This window comes from Salvia hispanica, chromosome 5, assembly GCF_029641045.1.
Source record: "Salvia hispanica isolate PSC_SH4W2 chromosome 5, Shi_PSC_v1, whole genome shotgun sequence".
NCBI lineage: Eukaryota > Viridiplantae > Streptophyta > Magnoliopsida > Lamiales > Lamiaceae > Salvia > Salvia hispanica.
Window position 1 is genome coordinate 18,088,311 of NC_142696.1, and position 20,678 is coordinate 18,108,988.

Below are 20,678 nucleotides of genomic sequence, written 5' to 3' on the forward strand. Positions count from 1 at the left end.
ATTTTGACTTTTTTACTTCAATTCTGCAAATTACCGTGAATCACTGCCGCCTCCACGCACTCTCCTCCTCCTCCCCTATCCTTCTTGATCGCCGCCCTTCTTCTCTCCAATGTGTTTTGAGGAGGCTCGAAGAGACCAATTAGAAGGGATAAGGAAAGGTGGGCTTATGGAGAGAAGAGAGAGAAAAAAGAATGGTGAAGACTGAAGAGATTATCAGCATGTACGGGGAGATGCTTCGATCGGAACATGAACCTAGACTTGCTGAAAAATTAGAGTAAAAAAGTTGAATATAAGAAAGAAAAGTCCCTAAATGTACTTAATTTTCACTCCCCGTTTTTAATCTGCTGTAAATCGAATTGTGAATTTTTCCTAATCCCAAATCTCTTTTTTAATCAATAAGAGTTTGCACCTCAAACATTTACCATTTCTCATTTACTTGGTTTGGTTTGTTGGATTCATGAAATAATTTCGATTTGGGATATGATAATCAACCGGTAAGAGTTGGTAAATGAATTTTATAAACAGCAGAACAACAACGTTTACTTATTCCATTCCATTCAATTCTTTATTTATTTTTCTTTACCGTATCAATGAGTTTGATAGAAAAAATTACCATAGAGTAGCTCATGGTGTTGAAACTTGAAAGGTCGGAAGGATACGAACACCTAATGCCGGCATTGCAGAGGATTGTTGGAGTAAAAAAGTCAAATTGTGGTGAAAATATTAGGGATAATTGGTCGATTCATAAATATTGTGTTACAAATAATAAGGAAAAAGAAGAAAGATAGATGAAATATCGAAAATCCCTTGTTCCATAAAATTCGCATGCCACGATCCCTTATTCCCAAAGGTCAACGAATTTAATTCCCAATTTCGAAAGGCCTGCGAATTGAGACCTTTTTTCCGAAATCTCTCGTAGGGATTAGGGGTATGAAAATGAAAACACGTTATGATTACTAAAGTTAAATGAATATAAAATGAAAATGAAAATGAAAATGAAAATGAAATTAAAGCACGTTATAATTAATCCACAAATTGTTGTTTCATTTTGTCGACGATGTCATATTATTTCAAAATTAAAATAAATTTTATGAATCCTTTAGATATGAGCTCGTTAACAAGACATGAAAAGGGCCCTCAGCTGATACAGGATCATGCATAAAATAATTCGATATTAAGAAATATTGACTTGAAGTATTTAGTTTTTACTTGGAGAGTTATAAGAATCGATATACAACCTCCGTCCTGCATTAACTGATGGACGTGTACAGCCGGGGCATCCGTCCTGCATTAACTGATGGACGTGTACAGCCGGGGCAGGAAGGGGCGGTCCGGGCGGCGACTGCCGCGACGGTCCACTGTAGATCTCCGGCCAGAGAGTTATTGAATTGTTTTTTTTTAGTTTTTTTAATTTTTCAAATTTTATCTTTAAATATTTATTCCCAATTTATTTTTTCCATTCCGTTCTATTCTATTTATATTTGTCCAATTAATTTTGTTCTAGTCCGATTAAAATATACCAATAATTGATAAAATTATGTGATTTGTGGCTGTGGCATGACTGTTATTGGGGTGGTCAAGTTTTGTGGTTGTGGCGTGGCTGTTCCGCACCACTCTCAAGGGCCTTTCTTATAAATGGTCACTCTTATAAATGACCTTTCTTACTGCAATGGAAGGGTCTATCTCAAGGGCCATCTCACTTTCCATTTCATTTCAACATCATCAATATTTGTATATTTCATTTTTAATTGTTGATATAAAAAATGCAATAAATAAGAATAAACTCAACTTTTCTGACCGGTAGATCACGTCTCCGTAATTCAGATCAATTCCTCTTCCAATGCTCCATTGGAACGCCTGTAGGGTCAGCGGTCTACGAGCTCCGACAAAGGCATTTTCAGAGAATTGAGGGAGGCTGTCGTATTGGTTCTCGGTGAAATATGGGAAACCCCCACTGCCTAAGAAAGCAGTGAACCCGGGGGCGAATTGGTTCCCTGCAGTGAATTGGATTCCTCCATTGAAGGAGGGAATTTCAAAATTGGGTGGAGTTTGGGTTTCGGGGGAATTGGGGTTTGGCCTATGTCTGGAGCCGATAGGGAGCCCGATCGTAGGCTCGATTGATCGGCTCTTAGGGTTCAATTTCGAAACCCAAAACCCACACATTAAATTTCATGTTTACTATTGCTATTAGATTAATCAAACAGATTGATATATAAATCTATTTTTGTAATTTCTTGGTCTAAATGTGAATCTGCCCTGAAATTGGTGATATTTATTCATTTTCTTCAATATGTTCTTTCGATGAATACTCATATCTGGCCTCCATCATTGGAGAATGAGATAAATTTCGGAAGTATGTTAAACTGTCTGTCTCTACTCTCGTACCAAATCGCGTGATCCACAACATCATAAACGCCTGGTGCAAGAAACATAGAATCCATCTACTCGAAGGTAGTAATACCAATGCTACCACTTTTGGTGAAAGTTGAAGATGATTTCCTAAATATGCTACAAAAAATCTCATCCACATCAACATTGGATGATCAGAAAGAAACTGCGCCAATTGACAGAAAACACGCCTTCAATCAAGGAAAAGTTTGCTGAATCAGATGTTGCCGTGGAACATCTATTGACTATTCTCAGTCAAATCAGTTACCTCGATCATGACTTGAATGAGGACATCATTGCAACAATCACCATTCTGCCTCAATGACGACAACATTGTGTTAGCAATGCATTCTGGAGTTGTGCATCTTATATTCATTGCTTTAATGGGTCTGCCTAAGCCTTATACTAGTTAGTTACCATTTCCTCAAGGATATTAGCAAGAAACAGATTGGAAAAACTAATCCCTTTATTTCACTCGCACTATTATTGCAGGAAGGTGTTGATTTCGTATTGGAAGAAGCTGCCACTGCGATTCACAGCCTCTGTAGTCTCGAAAGCAATAAGAACAAAGCTATATCTTCTAAAGTAGTTGAAGTGACTATAAATGTGCTCAAGGCTGAAAATTTTGGAAAAGAAATGATTGACTTACTTGAATTGTTTTCTAGCAATGAGGATGCAGTTGCTAGGATGGTCAAGGCAATCCCATCGTTATTAAGGGTCGTAAGGCATCATCGTAATCATTTGATCAAGGACAAGACAACCCTTCTCTTGTAAAAATTCCGCCTCCATCATCCGGACAGTTTGAGGGAATGTCTTATTGACATGGAAGAGAGTATTAGGGATAAAGTGATGAATTATATCCAAACTGAAACAAGTGACTTCTCTCACATTTCATTTCTACTTTGAATAGGTTTATTGAATAAATATAGAATTTAATGTGTTTGTGTTTTGTGATACAGGTGATCAGGGAGTGTCATTCCCTGTTGAGACGGATGAACCAAGCACCAGCAAGACGCAGTGAAAAAGTGGTCTGCTTGTGATCACCAACCACTGTCTTGTTCATATTGAGATAGCTTTTGATCTTTGGCTTATGGAGTTCTTATTACAATGACAAGTTTTTTTTGCCGTGGGGAAAAGTTTATTGGATGCACACATAATATGACTTTGTCAATCATGCTTTGGTTTGATTCAATCCATAGTTCTTGCTAGTATACTCTACTTTCTACTTTATTTTGCTATTAGAAACTCGTCTTCACGTGGGAAGATGCTAGGGTCGCCTAACACCCTCCCAACGACAAGGAGGAATGTGGACACATTGAATGGCACCAGATCCTAACACCCTCCATTATTCTTGGAATTCATTTCTCTCCACTTTTCTGCTTCAAAGTTCCTCTTTGCTACTTTATATGCCATTGTTATTTGTTTATTTTTTTTTATGACTTATTTTGGGTATAAAATTTGTAATGTTACTACGTTAGCGGCAAGCAATTGGATTTTTGCTTAATATAGTGTTTGTAATTTGAAATTACATTCGTACTCTACCATTTCCTTAAAATTTATATATCATTTATAATGAAAGATGAAAATAGATACATGTTGATACGATCATGGAAGGCGTGCATCGAGGATTTTACATACAGCTGGATTCAACCAGTGATCGGTCTATCAAAGATGACTTCCAAATGCTATGCAAATGCAACCAATGTCTTCGGCTTCAAAAGAGCTTCGCGTGAGTATCTTGCACGCCTCAATCGGAGTCCGTTGGAGAGAGTTATGGACGATTTACTAAAGCCGCGCAGAAAGAGGGTGAGTCCAGAGAAAACGCGCGACCGGCCAAAATGAGCCATGCAAAACGCCCGATCGGACGTTTTGTCTAATTTTGGCGAGTTGAGGAAAAAAGTTCGCCCAGACGGGCGTTTTAGCCTTACAATTTGCCTGACCGGGCGTTTCTCCCGGACTTAGAATTTGTGGGCCATTTTCCTTGGATTTTTAGCATAGGCTATAAATAGCAAGCTTTATCTTTTTATTCCTTAGTTGATTGATGAATGTTGAATGTTAAAAGACTCCTATGAAGCATCTTCTTTGTGAGATTTTATCCAATTCCTACTTGTAGGTTGTTTGATTTAGTCTTTAGATTAAGTCAAGTAAAGGTATGCATTGATGATAGGGTAGTCATGAATGTGGAGCTAATGGAGTGTTTGCTTTGGTGAAAGTAGCCAAGGGTTTGTCCACATTTTTTTGTGGGAGGTCTTAGGTCCCAAAGAGGATTCCTCCTTCATTACATTTTCTTTGTATCTCTTTTTCCCTCCATCTAATTCTATTTTGAGTCTAGTTTCTGTGGCTAGGTTCCTTTATCCTTATCTTTTAAAACCAAAAAAATTGAAATCAAACACTGTTTTGGACATATCTTGGGAAATGGAACGGTTCAACCATAGGAATTCTTATCAGTACATGTGCTGTTTTTATTCATTTAACTTTGATTAGATGTGCTTATACATAATCAAAATTGAACAATTCCTAACTCAAAATTATGATAGCCAAGCTTAAACCTTAAATAGTACTCACTCCGTCCCACAAAAGATGTCACACTTTCCTTTATAGTTTTTCCCACAAAAGATGTCACATTTCCTCTTTTGGAAAAAGTCTCTTCTCACATCAATTATAAAATTATATTTTCTCTCACCACTTAACACACAAAATAACATCTCCTAAAATCCTGTGCCATTTCCCAAGTGTGACATCTTCTCTGGGACGGAGGGAGTACTAGTACTACCCTGGTAACTATTTTTCCCATAATATTTAATCTTTATTCCTAATTGATATAGTATAATAATTTCCTTTATTAAAAGTTCGAGTACATACCTCACTCATAATGTCATCGATATTAAAGTATATCATTACTAAAACGACATGCTACTAAAATAAATCGACAATGAAATGAGTATCAAAAATAATAATCACAACTTCTACAAATTTTAAAAATCACAAAATTGCAGAGCAAGAAATATAAAACCCCTTCAACTCTCCTCCTAAAAATTTCAGATTAATTGCAAAGCGAGAGACGCAAAGCTCATAACCCAAATCTTGAAACCAATTAAAAAAGATTTGTAGAGAATCGAATGCCAACAAGGAAGGATGAAAGATTGAGACGAAGAGAGAAAAGAAAAGGTTTTTCGCCGAATATTGAACAATAAACCGGATAAGATAAGCTTAGTGATGCAGCGAACTGACAATATCGGTTGTTTAGATTTCAGAATATCAGGGATAATTTATAACCTGCATGAGTACTTGATAGATATTAGGTGCATTACATCAATACATAGTAGAGAGTGATTAATAATGATAATAAATTAAAAAAATAATAAGAAAATTTATTATTCCACTGCCACATAAGTAGTGGCCTCTATATCACTCATGTGATGGCGCCCAGAAGAACAGATCTCATACTATTTCATTTAAAGTAGTACTACTAATATAAAATTAATTCCGTTAAAATTGGGTTTTAAGATAACGCATTAAATATTAGAATTATGAAAAGGAACGTACAACGAGTAATTTAGTCATGCGCTTACCATGTCATACAACATTTAACAAATAAATTTAAAAAACATTTAACTTCGAAATAAAAGTAAGAAAATAGCAAAAAAAAAAAAAAACATATAGTAGTAATTAAATTGAAAATATAGATTAAGAAATCCTAAGTTTTTTCAAAATTAGAGACTAGCTCTTACTATGAACATCATAAGTCACAAAATTAGATCAAATCCCTAGCCTATATAGAAAATTAAGATGTAGATTCATACGAACTCCTAAAGGAATATTTGGAGCGTGAATCCTTGAAAGCCTCTGAAAATTTCTTTAATTCCTCTTTAGAAGATGTTTGGTCTCCCGTTGACCAACTTGTCGATTCGTAATCTGCCAACGCCTCGATTCTATTTATTAAACTGGATGGATCATCCACGTTGCTATTCCGCGGCCGTGACCCATTACTGGTCGCGGCCATGGTCATATTCCCTCGGGAGTATGACCTTGGGACGTCGAAGGACCTGCGGGACCCGCTCCTCGACAGGATCGACGATGCCTTGATGATGTCATTGCCCCCGGCGTCTACGACTACCCTTGGTGAGCCCGCTGGGTATTCGCACGACAAGCGTCCCGGGATAGTATCCGAGGATGGAGTGCGATCCGTCAAGGGAGTCTGGCGTCGGGAGCTTTTCCCGAGGAGTAGCCGTCTTAGCTTGCCGAAAATTTTGGGCTTCCCGGGCTTGCTTGATGACGGAAGATCCAAGTCACGCTCGTCGGTCATGCACGAGTTTTGAGACGAAGACCATTGGTCGGATTCGAGGTAGTTGGAGTCGATGGTCTTTGGCTCTTTGTTGGCGTATTCGAGTAGGAGCTTCTTTATCTTCTCCTCCGACTTAGGGCTCAGGTTTCGGGCAATGCTATTCCCGGCCGGTTGGTAGTTCTTTAGCTCGTTTCCTAGGCACGCGTTGATCCATCGGAGGAAGATCAACTCTTCCTCGTCTGTCGTCTTCTCCGCCTTCATCCGCTCGACCTCCTCTCTCCACTCTTTGTTCTCTTGCTTTAGCTGGAAACTCTCCTCCTTCAGCTCCATCACCTATTATTCAAACAACCTTTTATACTTTACCACTGAGAAAGACATTTATACCCTTTTTAAACTGAAGGGTTAAAAAGGAAAAAAAGATATCCAATGAGTATTTTGTTTTGATTTCTGTTTTGAAATTCACTCTTTTATAAAACACACGCACGTAGAAGGCGTACCTCTTCGTTATCGACGGCGTTCTCAGCGAGCATCTGCACGTACTCGAGCTTCTGCGCGAGCTCGATGTTCTCGAGCTTCAAGATATCACTACACTTCCTCATCTCCTCTAGCTCGAGCCTCAACTCGCACGCCTCCTCGAGCTGCTGCTTCATCTCCACATCCACCTCCGCCGTCTTCTTCTCGTGATCCTGCACCATCGCCAGCCGATCCTGGAGGATCAGAATCTGCTCCTTATTCTTCTCGGCCTCCGCCCTCAGCTTCTTCCTCAGCGTCTTGATCTTCGCCTTGGCAGCCTCCAGCTCGGCTGTGGCATTGGCGTGGTCGGCCGCCTGAGCCTCCAGCCGCCTGTTGTCGAGCAGCAGCGACTCGATCTTGAGGTTGTACAGCTTCGCCTCCATGCTGCTCAGCCGAAGACGGTTCTGGAGCTCGATCACCGCAGTCTGTTGCTCCTTGATCCCGTAGTATTCGAGGAGCTGGAGCTCCTGGTTCCTGTCCTTCTCTTCGAGGAATTTCACCCGGTTGCGTAACCTACGCATCTCCCGCTCCTGCTCCTCCTCGTCGGAGTCATTCTTCTTCACACACAGATCGTCTTCGGAATTCAACGAGAGGATTCTTCTATGTTGTTGATTATTCTGCAGTCCAAAAAAATCATTGCAATTTTTATATGAAATCCTAGGAATATGATTAGTTGATAACTGACAATTATGTCAACAATCTAGGATGTTAATACATAGACATTTGTATGTCAGCTAAATGTAGTTGACATACACATGTCTTTCTGTTGACATGTAAATATAGATGTCGACAGATGTTCTTCACCTGATCATCGGAAATTTCCTTTCTTGAATCGACATTTGTTCCATGACCTATATTATACATACATAAAATGTTAAGAAACGAATCTTTCATATACTCATTCATGTGAAATTGCAATATATTGTACCTTGAGGAAGTTTGATATTTTTAAATCTATGATAGGTATAGAGGGCCCCACCGAGGGATAGAGCCACAGTCAAGCCAATTTTCAAATGTGTGGCAATCTCCTTTGAATGTTTGACTTCCATTTTCAATCAAAATAAAGAAAAAGAAAAGATTTAGGGCTGGGAATCATAAGTCAATCTACATGTTTTACCCTCTTCTCCATCATGGCCACCTCTCTCATCTGAGATGGAGAAAGAAACCCATATCAAAAATCAATTTTAAATTCTTTTTTGTTCTAATTCCAAGAATCCCAAAATATTAGAAAAAAAAAATGAGAGACTTACAATTTCCCCCTGACAGATTGTGATCAATATATCAGAGAGAGGGATGGATGTCGGAATTATAGGTTGTTTTTGTTTGCGTCCGGGGTTGAGATTGTGTTAATACTTTCTCTTTTAATGATTATTTTTTGGTTTTCTCTTCAATTTTTTTGTTTTTTTTATTTATTTCTAATTTTGGATTGGTCCAGATTAGCCATATAACTAATGATGATATCAAACAATATTATCGTCGCTAAATATTCTCCTTGCAATTTATACAAGTCTAGAAACATAAGAATTTCTACTTAACTAACTTTTGGTAGTTGAGAAGTCCAATGTTACGGTAACACATGTCAACAATACCTTTGATATCCTTGATATGCTAAGACAGTGGTTCTTATCCGGTCAAAAACATGTGTTTGGTATCAATGTTAGCAAAATTCAAAGCCCGTCGGGCTGTCTCGGCCCGTATGAATAGTGTGCAAAATTCACTATTGGCTCCATTTTGGTATCTTACAAAAAATCGTGAGATAGTAAACTGTTGTTAACATCAGTTTTCCATGTCCTACCCTTCTCCATTACTCCTTTCTTCACCCCTCGCCATAGACCTTCGTTTTCCGGCACCACCACCGACCTCGCTCTGTCATTGCAAGTCTTTCTCTTTCCCTCGACACAATGACAGCCGGCGATAGTGATTGCTTGCGACAGTATAGTTTGGTCGCATCTGACCGGACCGAACTCCACAGCCAACGTGCGTCTCTGGTTCGATCAGATGTGTCGACTCGAGGCTGTGATGATTGCTGTCAGATCTGACCTTAATTTTTCCAAAAAAATTTATTTCTCTAATTGACTTTGGACTATTTTGATTCCTAACCATTTCGATTGTGGTATGTCGATTGATGATGGTATAAATTGTTCGATTGTTATCCGTTCTTGTTCAATTTCATAATCTCTATCCCACCATTGATGCAACTTCCATGTCTTCATCTTCATATGAAGTTTCATTTTCTTCAGGAGAACACATAATTATTCACCCAAATCTCATTTTGCCTCAATTTAGGGTAATTACGAAATTGATTCACCAAAAGAAATCATCCGTTCTTGTTCAATTTTGTTCTCTTTTCAGCAAATTAGTTGAATTCATCTTTCTTAATTGATATAAACTCAATTAAAATTATTCAAGCATTTCTTAGTTCCAGCAATACTCATTACTCCCTCCGTTTCACTATAGTTGAGTTATTTTACCATTTTGGGAAGTTTCTTCATAGTTCAGTCGTTTCCTTATATGGTAACTTTTTCCTCTTTCTTACTTTACTCTCTCTTACTTTATTCTCTCTATATTATTCACTTTATACTTTATTATCTCTATCTTTTCCTCTCTCTTACTTTTTTATCTATTTATTTAACACACTTAACATTACATTCTAAAATTCCGTACCGAAAAGTTTCGCCTCAACTATAGTGAAACGGAGGAAGTAGTAATTTAATCACCAATTACATCTCCTCTCTCCAATGTAAAACACACAATATTGATAATAAGGGGAATTTTGTCTTTTCACATGGTATCTATATCACAACTTCAAACACTATTTCATATACCAAACATTTAACACAAAAATATTATCTTGTCATTAACTTGATTTTGGCCCGCGTTTCTTATCAAAAGTTACATATCTTATTATAGGGTAGCATTAAGCTCCTATTGTCCCCTTAGTGTCAATTTCCTTCTTAATATCAACCATTAGATTGATGGAATGGACAGACTAGATTAAAAGGGCAGAGCTGATCCCGTGTTGCATTATTAGTTCGTTTTTGTGCATTATAAGGGTAAAGCTGTAAACACGAAAATATATCAGCAGTTTCAAAAATGCAAGTGCGAAAATTACATGGTTATTTAGAGAGAGGATTGACAAATCCCTCATTCCATTCTCTTTCATAGTCGCGACCTCCTCACTTCTTTCCTCTTCCCAAACCCTAACCGCGCCGTATTACATCCACAGATCAAGAAAAAAAAAATTTATTCGTGCTGCAAGGATGACGGGAGATCGAACCAAAGCAAACTCTGAACTTGTTTTCATCATTCGAGGGTCGATTTTACTATTTTGTCACAACCATCTCTTTCCACTTCCAGCAGCAGTAGTTGGAGATCGATTGATTCAATTTTGAATTCGATTTTTCAATGAATTTATGGATTATTGTGATAAATTTGTGCGTAACCGTCGGTTTTTGCAATTTTGAATTTGATTTTCACTGAATTTATGGTTTATTCTGATAAATTTGTGATGAACAGACGAAGAAAGTGAGGTTAGAAACCCTAGCTGCTTCAAAATCAGAGAAACTCCATTGGAAGAGTTGATTTTTGCCCGCTTAACACCTTCGGTCGACGCAACACCATTTTAATCGGTGGAAGATTTTCAATCGACAACAAGGTATGGTTCCAAAGTTTCGATTTTTGGTAAGAGACCAGTCTTCGAGTTGATTTTAGCTGTGAAAAAACCACAAAGTTGATGATTTAGAGTTTTATACTAAACATAATGTACAAATATTTCCGTGTAATGGATTTTATTTACTCAGTAATAGACGATTTGTGTCCTGTAATATATATGTTTATAAGACATTTTTGTTGTGATTTTATGAGTAGTTTTAAATGTATAAGTTAACTTAACAAAGTCTAAGTCTTTGTTTTAGTAGACCGGTTGTGGGCGACGTCCACTTTAAGGTAATACGGTCAGTCCTAAACAAAGAAAAAGAAGAATTTCACGACCTAGATGGAATTAGACTATCCATCGTGAAAGGTTGCAATATCAGTCCGCATATTTCTAAGCCTTACTGAAAAAAGATGACATTGGTGTGGTAAAGCACTGAACGGATCTAACAACAAGACGTGTCTTTGTGCTATCTACTGAAAGACGAGGTCTTGATAAATATTTATTTCTTAATCAATGTAGGTTAGCATTGAGCATACGATATTGATTATGCATCACTTTGACTTATCAAATGGTGCGGGTTTTTCGTAACCCAATAATCCTAATATATTGGGTAGTGATGATTAATATCTAGCGGTGCTAGGATTGCTATTATATTGAATCGTGCGCGAGGTGAGTCTCGTTTGATAATGTCCTCAAGAGGAGCGTGAAACAAGGTTTTATTATTCGGAATCTAGCTAGTTGGAGTTTGATCACTCTAAGAATAATAAATAAGCGTTTCATGCTAAGTCCACTCTTGGAATTAATAAGAAGTTAATTAATTAAGTCCATAGCAGACATTAATTAATTAATGGATATTTTTATTTTAAGCGCGGGAAATAAAAGTTAAAACGGAAACCCGGATTACTTATAATTTCGGATTTGGATGGGGAGAGTTCAATATTACTTCTGTAGTGGCTGCTCGTAATATTACAATTAAAGCTTATATTAAATTGTGGGTTCAATTTAATTAGTAAAAAGTAAATTGGATGAGCTCATACGTAACATCCTGAAAATAGGGTTAGACATATTTATTTTATTTAAGAAGAAAAAAATAAAAGAGTTATCAAATTAGTGTATATCTATGAAAAGTTTGAAATAGTTTTTCATGATTTTTTTTAGGACTTACATTTTATAGTTATGAAATGCTAAATATAGTAATTGTACATGTAAGAATAAGTAGAGAGTTGATTACCGTGAGATATTAAGGATTTAAAAGAAAGTGATTTTAAAACTATTATAGAATAATGAAAGGAAATAAAGTACTCCCTCCGTCCGCGATAGGAGTCCCGATCACTTTTGCGCACCTATTTTATAAAAATGATAAAAAATAGTTTAAGTGGAGAAATGATAAAGTAAAAAAGAGAATAATGTTGAGAAGACTCTTGTCAACATTCTTCTTTATCTTACTTTATCAATTCTTCATTTTAATTATTTTTTATTAATTTTATAAAATGGGTGCGCAAAAGTGACCGGGACTCCTAATCGCGAACTGAGGGAGTAGCATTTTTTTTTTTGCAAATAATTACATTAAACCAATATTTTATGGAGTTGTCAGTTAAGATATTTGTGTCTCCATAAGTGTTGAAAGATGGAACTATTATATAAATATATTAATTCTAATGGTGCCACATGTTGAGTAAATAAGCATTTAAAATACATATATCTAAATTAAAAGGAGGTGTCGTGTAAAAATCTTAAGGAAAGCCTTGACGGAATAGTCTAGAATATTTTAGAAACTAATTAGGCACAATAAACTAGTAATAGTTTAACGGTAAGGAGGGGACGATTCTAGAGAGAGGATATACTAATTGGGGGAGGAGGAAAACCGAGGGGTAACAATTCAATCCCTCATTTTTCTTCTCCTTCTTTTCATTTCTGCACTTACACCTAAAATACACACGCACGCTCTACAAGTCGACCTCTTACTCGGTGCACCGGAAGTCGACCATCGCTCACTGCCATAAGAAACTGAGCAATTGTTGTCTTGCATAATCGGTCCTTATTAAATCAACAAGGATTGGGTGAGCTTTAGCAAATAAGGTAATACTCTAATCTTAACTAATTTTTATATCAAAAAGAAAAGATGAAAAAAATTGAGATTGAAGGATTTGGATGGTCGTCTATTTTTATGCTATGTAGATTATTTCTTGAGTTAACCATGAATATAAAATCATAGGATGTACATAAAATGTTTTAATTATTGAGTTAAAGCAATAAAATTCTAGCATGATAAGATTGAAAGTCCCCAAAATATTCATAATTGAATCTTAGAATCTTTTTATGCTATTTAGGCTATAGAAATTAGCATATGATGAGTTAACATGAATTAGGTGGAGAATTGTTTAGGAAATGAAATATATGGTGAAGATTGAGGTGATCATATGATGAGTTAACATGAATTAGATGGAGAATTGATAAGGAAATGAAATATACGTTGAAGATTTAGGTGATCGGATATATGCATGTGTATGCTATGAATTTTATTTGATTATTGGAATGCATATATGTGACCTAGAAATGATAAAATGCATACGGTAATTTTATTAATGGTTACAAAGATTGTTGATATATTTTGCAAAACTTGTTATAATAATGGAGTTGAAAGGGAAAATAAATTAATATAGTAAATAAATTAATGAGGTCAAATGGATAAGAAGTGAGTATATATCATAAACGATAATATAAGGAATGAGTATAATTCAATTGAGAACTAGTTATAATCATATGGTATTCGTAATGAATTGATTAATTTACTGATATTGGTTGTAAATAGTGTTGGGTGAATAGTAACAGAAACTTGATGCATTTTAGTTAGATAGTTTAATGATGTGAAATAATTATGAAAATGAAATGTGTGGTGCTATGTGCTATTATGTGATGATCGTATACTTATGATCCCGTCTGATTATTTATGCAATCTGTAATATGTTAACATAGTTGGACATGACATATAAAATATGGAAATATTGGATGAAATATGGTAATGAAATAACTTGACTAATGGATTGGGAATGAGATGGAATTATGGGTGAGCATGATGACTTATGAAATGCCACGTGCTTGGTTGATGTTATTGGGCATATTCGGCATGTGATGTGATGAGATTGATTCGGTCGGGCCACGCGCGGTGGCAATGATATAATGATATGTTTGTGCATCACATTTACTCATGGGGTCATACGGCCAGGCGGTTTATAATATTTGATGCGGAATTGCCCCATGAGCTATAAGGCCAGGCGGTGTAGTTATGTGGGTGCACTATGTTCATTCATGGGGCTATAAGGCCAAGCGGTTCATGTTGATATATGATGAATTGCCCCATGAGCTATAAGGCTAGGTGGTACATGTATGAGTGCTATGTGTTGCAGCTTATTCGATCGGTCCACACGCGGTGGAAATATTATATGATTTCGATCGGGCCTCGCACGGGGGAATATATATATTGACATGGTACCCATGGTGTTGTCAAGCACGTGGATGAGGGCTTAATATGGTGATGTTTGTGGTGATGATGAACTTGATTACGTGTGGTCGGTCGATGTTGATTTGAATTGGTGAATTATCTGCATATCCAAGAGGTTAAACTGAGCATGATGACGGTGCTATGGTTGTGGTATGTGATTTTGTGATGACTATGTGTCTATTGATGGTTATTGAACTGACGTTTGAACTTGTGATTAATTTATTGATTTAGATATTCTATTGTCATGTTGTTCACCGTTGGTTTTTGAGTATATAATAGTTCTTGGGAATATGATATCAAATTATGTTCTAAATTGATAAATAAGTATATTACAAGGATGAATGGCAGATAAATAGAATAAGTAATGTAAGACTTAAAAGAATATGAAAATGTGCTTATTACTTGTAGTGGATTATGGCATGTCTTAGAAGTTCTACTATTTTGTTGGTTCGAAGAATGGCAATTAAAATTCCCTAATATCAGATTAGCATAGCGGCTGCAAACTCAGAGTGTTACTGATCATGGCTTGCATCGTATGTGTCTAATTCTGTAAGGTGTGGCATGCATTGAATTTGAATACTTATATTAGCTCCCATTGTGTTTGTACAATTTTAGAATTCTCACAAATAATTTAATGGTTTAAAATTGGATATTTAGTTCACCATAGCTGATGGTAGCTCATTGTGACGTCACCTATTCGGCTGAGTATTAGTCGGGTAGGGGGTGTTACACCATATCCAAAACCTTACATAGATCACTGTCTGGGCCCAAACGAAACTTAATATAAATAGGAGAATAAAGGAGATAGAAAAACAAACAACATTATTATTTTTCCCAAAATTTTCGTCCCCTCCCCTATTTGGTGTTGGGCGATTTTTTCCTCTCTTCTGTGGAGTCGAATTTCTGTCTCTTTTATTTAAGTCCTAGTATTCCGGTAGCTCACGCTGATATTGGAGTACAGTTTGGGAACCAGAGAGAACATCTGTGGTATAGTATTCAAAGCGTCACGTGGAGAAGTTGCTAGCCATCGTCAATTCTTTGGAGAATTAATAAGGTATTATTTCTGTTCCGTAGAAAAACATGTTTTAGGTTTCAATTATACTTAAAGCATTATCAATTCAAGTTATGAGCATGATACATGTGAGAATTTCGCGAATAGAATTTGTCTAAATAATCTGCTAAATAGATCTGATTATTATGTGATTTATTTGTTCGATTAATTATTAAATTATGAAAACGAACGCTTCCGCTGCCAGTTCCTTCAATTTGTATCAGAGCCAGTCTTTGGCTCTGATTATTTGTATTTAAATTTCGCATTGTTATTTGATTATGAAGCATGTTCTTGTATTTTATTATTTATTTTATGCATGATGAACCCAAGAACATTCGAATCAATAGAACTTGAATTTTCGATTGTACGAGATGTGCGATTCGTCGGTGTTTGCACCGGGACGAATCGCACTATATGTAATCGAAGAGGGTTGTCGAGTTGAGTGGGAGCGAGGGAGGTGATCGGCCGGCAACACGCAGACGAGGGTGGTCTCGTGCACGCCGCCGGCAAGACCGCCGGTCCCAGCGAACCCCAGAAAAACGTGGCCGATCAGTGGGAGCATCGAAGCAATCATCCGGCGATGTGAATACGAGCATGGGCACGTCCACGCCGCCGGCGAGACCGCAACGCCGATCTTCCACAGCTTGAACGGCGGTCGACGGTGGTGGAGAGCGATGAAGCTCGCTGCTCATCCTAGAGTAGCGGCTTTTCTCCACCGCAAGAACCCTAACCTTAACCCTAGTCGAACCCTAGCCGTGCGATGCCAAACCGGAGCTGCACCGTCCTGCACGGTTGCTGCTGGTTCTCGGCAGGTTGACGACGACCGAGGGAGTTCTGCCGGAGCACTGCGGTTTTGGCCGCATGCTGGTCGACGACGAAGAAGGGAGAAGCGGCGCTTCAATGCCGGAGAAAAGGGGAGAGAGGAAGCGGCCGCGCTAATGCGCGGGCTGTCGGCATCAGTTGGATGGCGAACTCGCCGTTCCGGCGAGCGAATCGCTGGCAAATCTTCGTCGTTCATCATTCATGCAATCCTAAGACGATAAGATATCGTCAAAAGAATATTTTAATAATTATTTAATTCCATGATTAAAAGATATCATTAAATTAATACTCCCTCCGTCCCGGCTAAGATGACACATTGCTTAGCTGACACGAGATTTTAGAAGTTATTGGTTAAAGTGTTTAATTGGAGAGAGAGAATGTGGGTGTAAGTATTAAAGTAGAGAGATAAAGAAAGATGAATATTTTAATAAGAGTGAGAAAAAATGGTTGAGTGTGTTAATTGGAGAGAGAAAGTTACCAAAAAAGGAAATGTGTCATCTTAGTTGGGACAAACTAAAAAAGAAAACGTGTCATCTTAAGCGGGACGAAGGAAGTATTATTTAATGTAAATAAAATATTTTGGGAAGATTTTCCTAGATTTTAGGAATATTTTTTATTATTTTCTATATCTATGAAATTTTACATATCCTAGAAGATATAGATAAGAATAATTTAATAGTTTCCTAAATATTATCTAGAATCCTAATTAGGATAGATATGTAAGATTACATTAAATCATATAATTATTTTTCTTCCTAATCTTGAACATGGATATATTTTGAATTTAATGTTCATATCTAATTAAGATTTAAATAATGTACTTTATTTTAGATACATCTTATAGTATGACATGAATAAGAATTAAATTTAAGATTAATTAATTCCTAAATTAAGATTCTTAAAGATAATAAAAGATTTAATTATCCAGTCAATTAAATACAAACATAATTATATTAGTCTTAATTTTCCTTAAGGCTAAAGGATAATTAATGAAAAATCATAACCCAAATATCTAAGAGATAATTATGACCTTAAAGTAAAGTTTATATATGGTCTCCATCGGCTGGACTGCCAAATTTTGTGAAGCTAGTTTCTAATATTATCGCCATCCATTATGTGGAGACAATAATCCTACGAACCAGTAAGTTCATAAAAGCGAACTTCTCACATAATAAATAGAATGAACTAGAAAGTGGTCCTAATATTATCGGCACCCATTATGTGGGGACAAAAATCATATGCAACTACGAGTTTCAGGGTTCAATCAGAATTTATGAGATAGTTTGATTTTGTTATCAGCACATGAACATTGTCATGTGAGTGTGTTGTAGAAATAAAATTCTGTAATGCTAAATCTGATGGTCGTGCCTAGACAACATTAGGCGGCCATGCCATTATGTGGTCTTTGGACTATTCGTCGGTGTTGTGACCAGTAACATTGCCAAAGTTTTAATGCGTATTAACCTCTTATGGAGGGTACAAAATTTTAATTCTGCTGTTGTAAGATTTTGAAAAGTTTTATGGTTAATCTACTCAATTTCCTTACATAAGTTTATGACAGATAGTAAATTTTCTGTTTGCAGTGCAATAAAATCCGTCAAGATGTCTTTTAACCCTCTTTCTGCAATACTCAAAGAAAACAAACTCGAGGGCCAAAATTACATAGAATGAAAACAAAATTTGGATATCGTTCTCACAACAGAAGAGTACAAGTTTGTTCTCACTACTCCACAGCCTCCAGTTCCCGCGGCTGACGCAACGGTGGGAGTTCAGAATGCTCATAAACGGTGACATAAGGCGAATGAGATGGCTAAGTGCTACATGTTGGCATCTATGTCTTCAGTACTCAAACATCAGCATTCTGCCACGGCGACTGCCGCTGAGATTATGCAAAATCTTGCAAATCTTTTTGGTACTCATAATGGAACGGCTAAGTCTCAAGCTTTTCGGAGTATCATGACGAAGACTATGAAGGAAGGCACATTTGCGAGGCAGCATGTCCTCGAGATGATGAGCCACCTCAACCAGATTGAGGTTTTGGGAGGGACGATTGATCCGAGTCCCAGATTACTATAATCCTTCAGAGTCTTCCCCCTAGCTTCCAGCAGTTCAAGCTCAACTTTGAGATGAACAAGCGGGATTACACTTTGGCTGAGCTGCTGACTGAGCTTCAGTCGGTGGAGGACCTTATGGTTCAAGCTAAGGTAGCTATGCTGAGTTTGGCACCTAATTCCTCTGGCTCTAAGCCTCGCGTAGGAAAGAAAAAGGTGTCGAACCCAGTTGCAGCTAAGAATGCTAAGGGAAAGAAGAAGAAAAAGAAGAAGAAGAAGACCGAAAAGAAGCCTACTGGAAAATGCTTCAGGTGTGGAGAGAAAGGTCATTGGAAGCCAGACTGTCCTAAAAAGGGCAAGACTATAGGCATGCACCATGCTCTAGTAGTCGAGTCGTGTTTGGCTTCGACATCTACTCATACATGGGTTATTGATACTAGAGCTACTGATCATATATGTTTTGATCCTGACTTAATGCAGGTGACAAGATGGTTACATGATCGTGAGATCGAAGTCCAGCTGGGCGACGCTACTAAAGTGGCGGCCGTTGAAGTGGGAGACCTTTATTTACGTTTTAGTAGTGATAGATTTTTTATTTTGAAGAATGTTTTGTTGATACCTTCTTTTAGAAGAAATTTAATTTCGGTTTCTAAATTGTCTTTTGATGGATATTCGATTTCTTTTAATGACAATTGCGTTATTAAGAAAGATGGTTCTTATATCTGTCATGGTATCATGGAAAACAATCTGTACATAATCACTTCTACACAGTTTAATCAACGTAAATCAGAACTCAATGCTACATCGAAAGTTTCAAAGAATTGAAAAGAACCTTCTATTTCAATGAACGAAATGTACTTTTGGCACCTTAGACTTGGTCATGCCAACGAAAGAAGGATTCATGCTATGGTTGATCAAGATCTTATTAAAGGTCTTGAGAAGCAACCGTTTTCAAAATGTGAATCCTGTTTAGAAGGCAAGATGACTAAGAGACCTTTTAGGTCAAAGGGTAATAGGGTCAAGGAAGTACTTGAGCTCGTTCATACTGATGTGTGTGGACCAATGTCAACCGAGGCAAGGGGCGGTTTTCGATACATCATCACCTTCATTGATGACTTCTCGAAAATTGGATACGTCTATTTGATGCTACAAGTTTGAAACTTTTGACAAGTTCAAGGAGTTTAAGGCTTATGTAGAGACGCATCATGACAAGAGTATCAAATGCCTGCGATCTGATTGCGGAGACGAGTACCTAAGTGCCGAGTTTTTGGACTACTTATCAGTGTCGGGAATTCAATCCCAACTGACTGCATCGGGCACATCCCAGCAGAATGGCGTCGCTGAAAGAAGGAATAGGACTTTGTTAAACATGGTCCGATCGATGATGAGTTATGCACGATTACCAATTTCGTTTCGGGGATATGCCTTGCTATCAGCGAGCCATATATTAGACAATTTACCTTCTAAATCAGCTCCTACTACACCATATGAGTTGTGGACTGGGCGTAAGCCCAATCTGGAACATCTCAGAGTGTGGGGTGTCCGGTTCATGTATAGGAAAATGATCTAACTAAGCTGAAATCTAGGATGGAGGTATGTGTGTTTATAGGTTACCCTAGAGGATCGAAAGCTTATGAATTCTATAGTCTCCGAGATAAGAAAGTCATTGTGAGCACCCATGCCACATTCTTAGAGGAAGACTTTGTAATGAATCATAAGTCCAGCTGTGAGGTAGCTCTTGAAGAGCTAACTTCAGTCACAAGTTCCATTAACGAAGAACAAGTACCTAGTGTAACAATAATTCCAGAAATTTTAACTACTACTCCACATTGTTGTAGTGCCGCGTCGCAGTGGGAGGGTCTTTCATGAGCCCGAAAGATACATTGGTTTAGGAGAGTGCATGGATCACTCCTCGGACAGCAATGTACTTGATACCTGCAATCGTGCAGAGACGCAGGCAGATGTCGATCATTGCGAATGGGTGAAAGCAATGGATTCGGAACTACAATCAATGGTAGACAAAAATGTCTATGATTTGTCTATCCTACCCGAAGGCTATACTGCCATTGGGAGCAAGTGGATATACAAACGTAAACGTGGACCTGATGGACGAGTTAAGGTCTTTAAGGCCAGACTAGTGGCTAAGGGGTAAACCCAAAGGGAAGACATTGATTATGATTAGACCTTCTCCCTAGTAGCCATGCTCAAATCGATCCGTATCCTTTTGTCTATAGCAGCTTACATGGATCGGGAAGTATGGCTGATGGACGTGAAGACTGCGTTTTTAAACGGAAGTCTTGAGGAGACCATCTACATGGAACAACCCGAAGGCTATGTGGTAAAGGGCAAGGAACACATGGTTTGGAAGCTTAAGAAGTCCATTTATAGCCTTATGCAAGCATCTAGATCAT

General features: G+C 37.5%; 2 protein-coding genes across 8 annotated transcripts; one reads left to right on the forward strand and one right to left on the reverse strand.

The window, feature by feature from the left end:
* Nucleotides 1-6,095: 6,095 nt before the first annotated feature.
* Nucleotides 6,096-8,325, reverse strand: LOC125186572 (uncharacterized). Its single transcript, XM_048082954.2, has 4 exons — nt 8,115-8,325; nt 7,991-8,037; nt 7,171-7,803; nt 6,096-7,006 (listed from the first exon to the last, which is right to left on the reverse strand). Exons 1-4 carry the CDS (start codon nt 8,233-8,235, stop codon nt 6,173-6,175), a joined length of 1,635 nt encoding a protein of 544 aa, XP_047938911.1. The 5' UTR covers nt 8,236-8,325; the 3' UTR covers nt 6,096-6,172.
* A 4,334-nt stretch (nt 8,326-12,659) lies between these two features.
* LOC125186054 (uncharacterized) lies at nt 12,660-18,923 on the forward strand. 7 transcript variants are annotated; one of them, XM_089059541.1, is made up of 5 exons: nt 12,660-12,920; nt 14,068-14,897; nt 15,305-15,397; nt 17,800-18,634; nt 18,748-18,923. In XM_089059541.1, exons 4-5 carry the CDS (start codon nt 18,343-18,345, stop codon nt 18,765-18,767), a joined length of 312 nt encoding a protein of 103 aa, XP_088915667.1. In that variant the 5' UTR covers nt 12,660-12,920; nt 14,068-14,897; nt 15,305-15,397; nt 17,800-18,342; the 3' UTR covers nt 18,768-18,923. The 7 variants fall into 7 exon arrangements, 2 of the variants coding, with proteins under 2 accessions (XP_088915667.1, XP_088915668.1); XM_089059542.1 differs by having other exon boundaries at nt 17,800-18,578; XR_016130860.1 differs by lacking the exon at nt 17,800-18,634.
* Nucleotides 18,924-20,678: the final 1,755 nt, after the last annotated feature.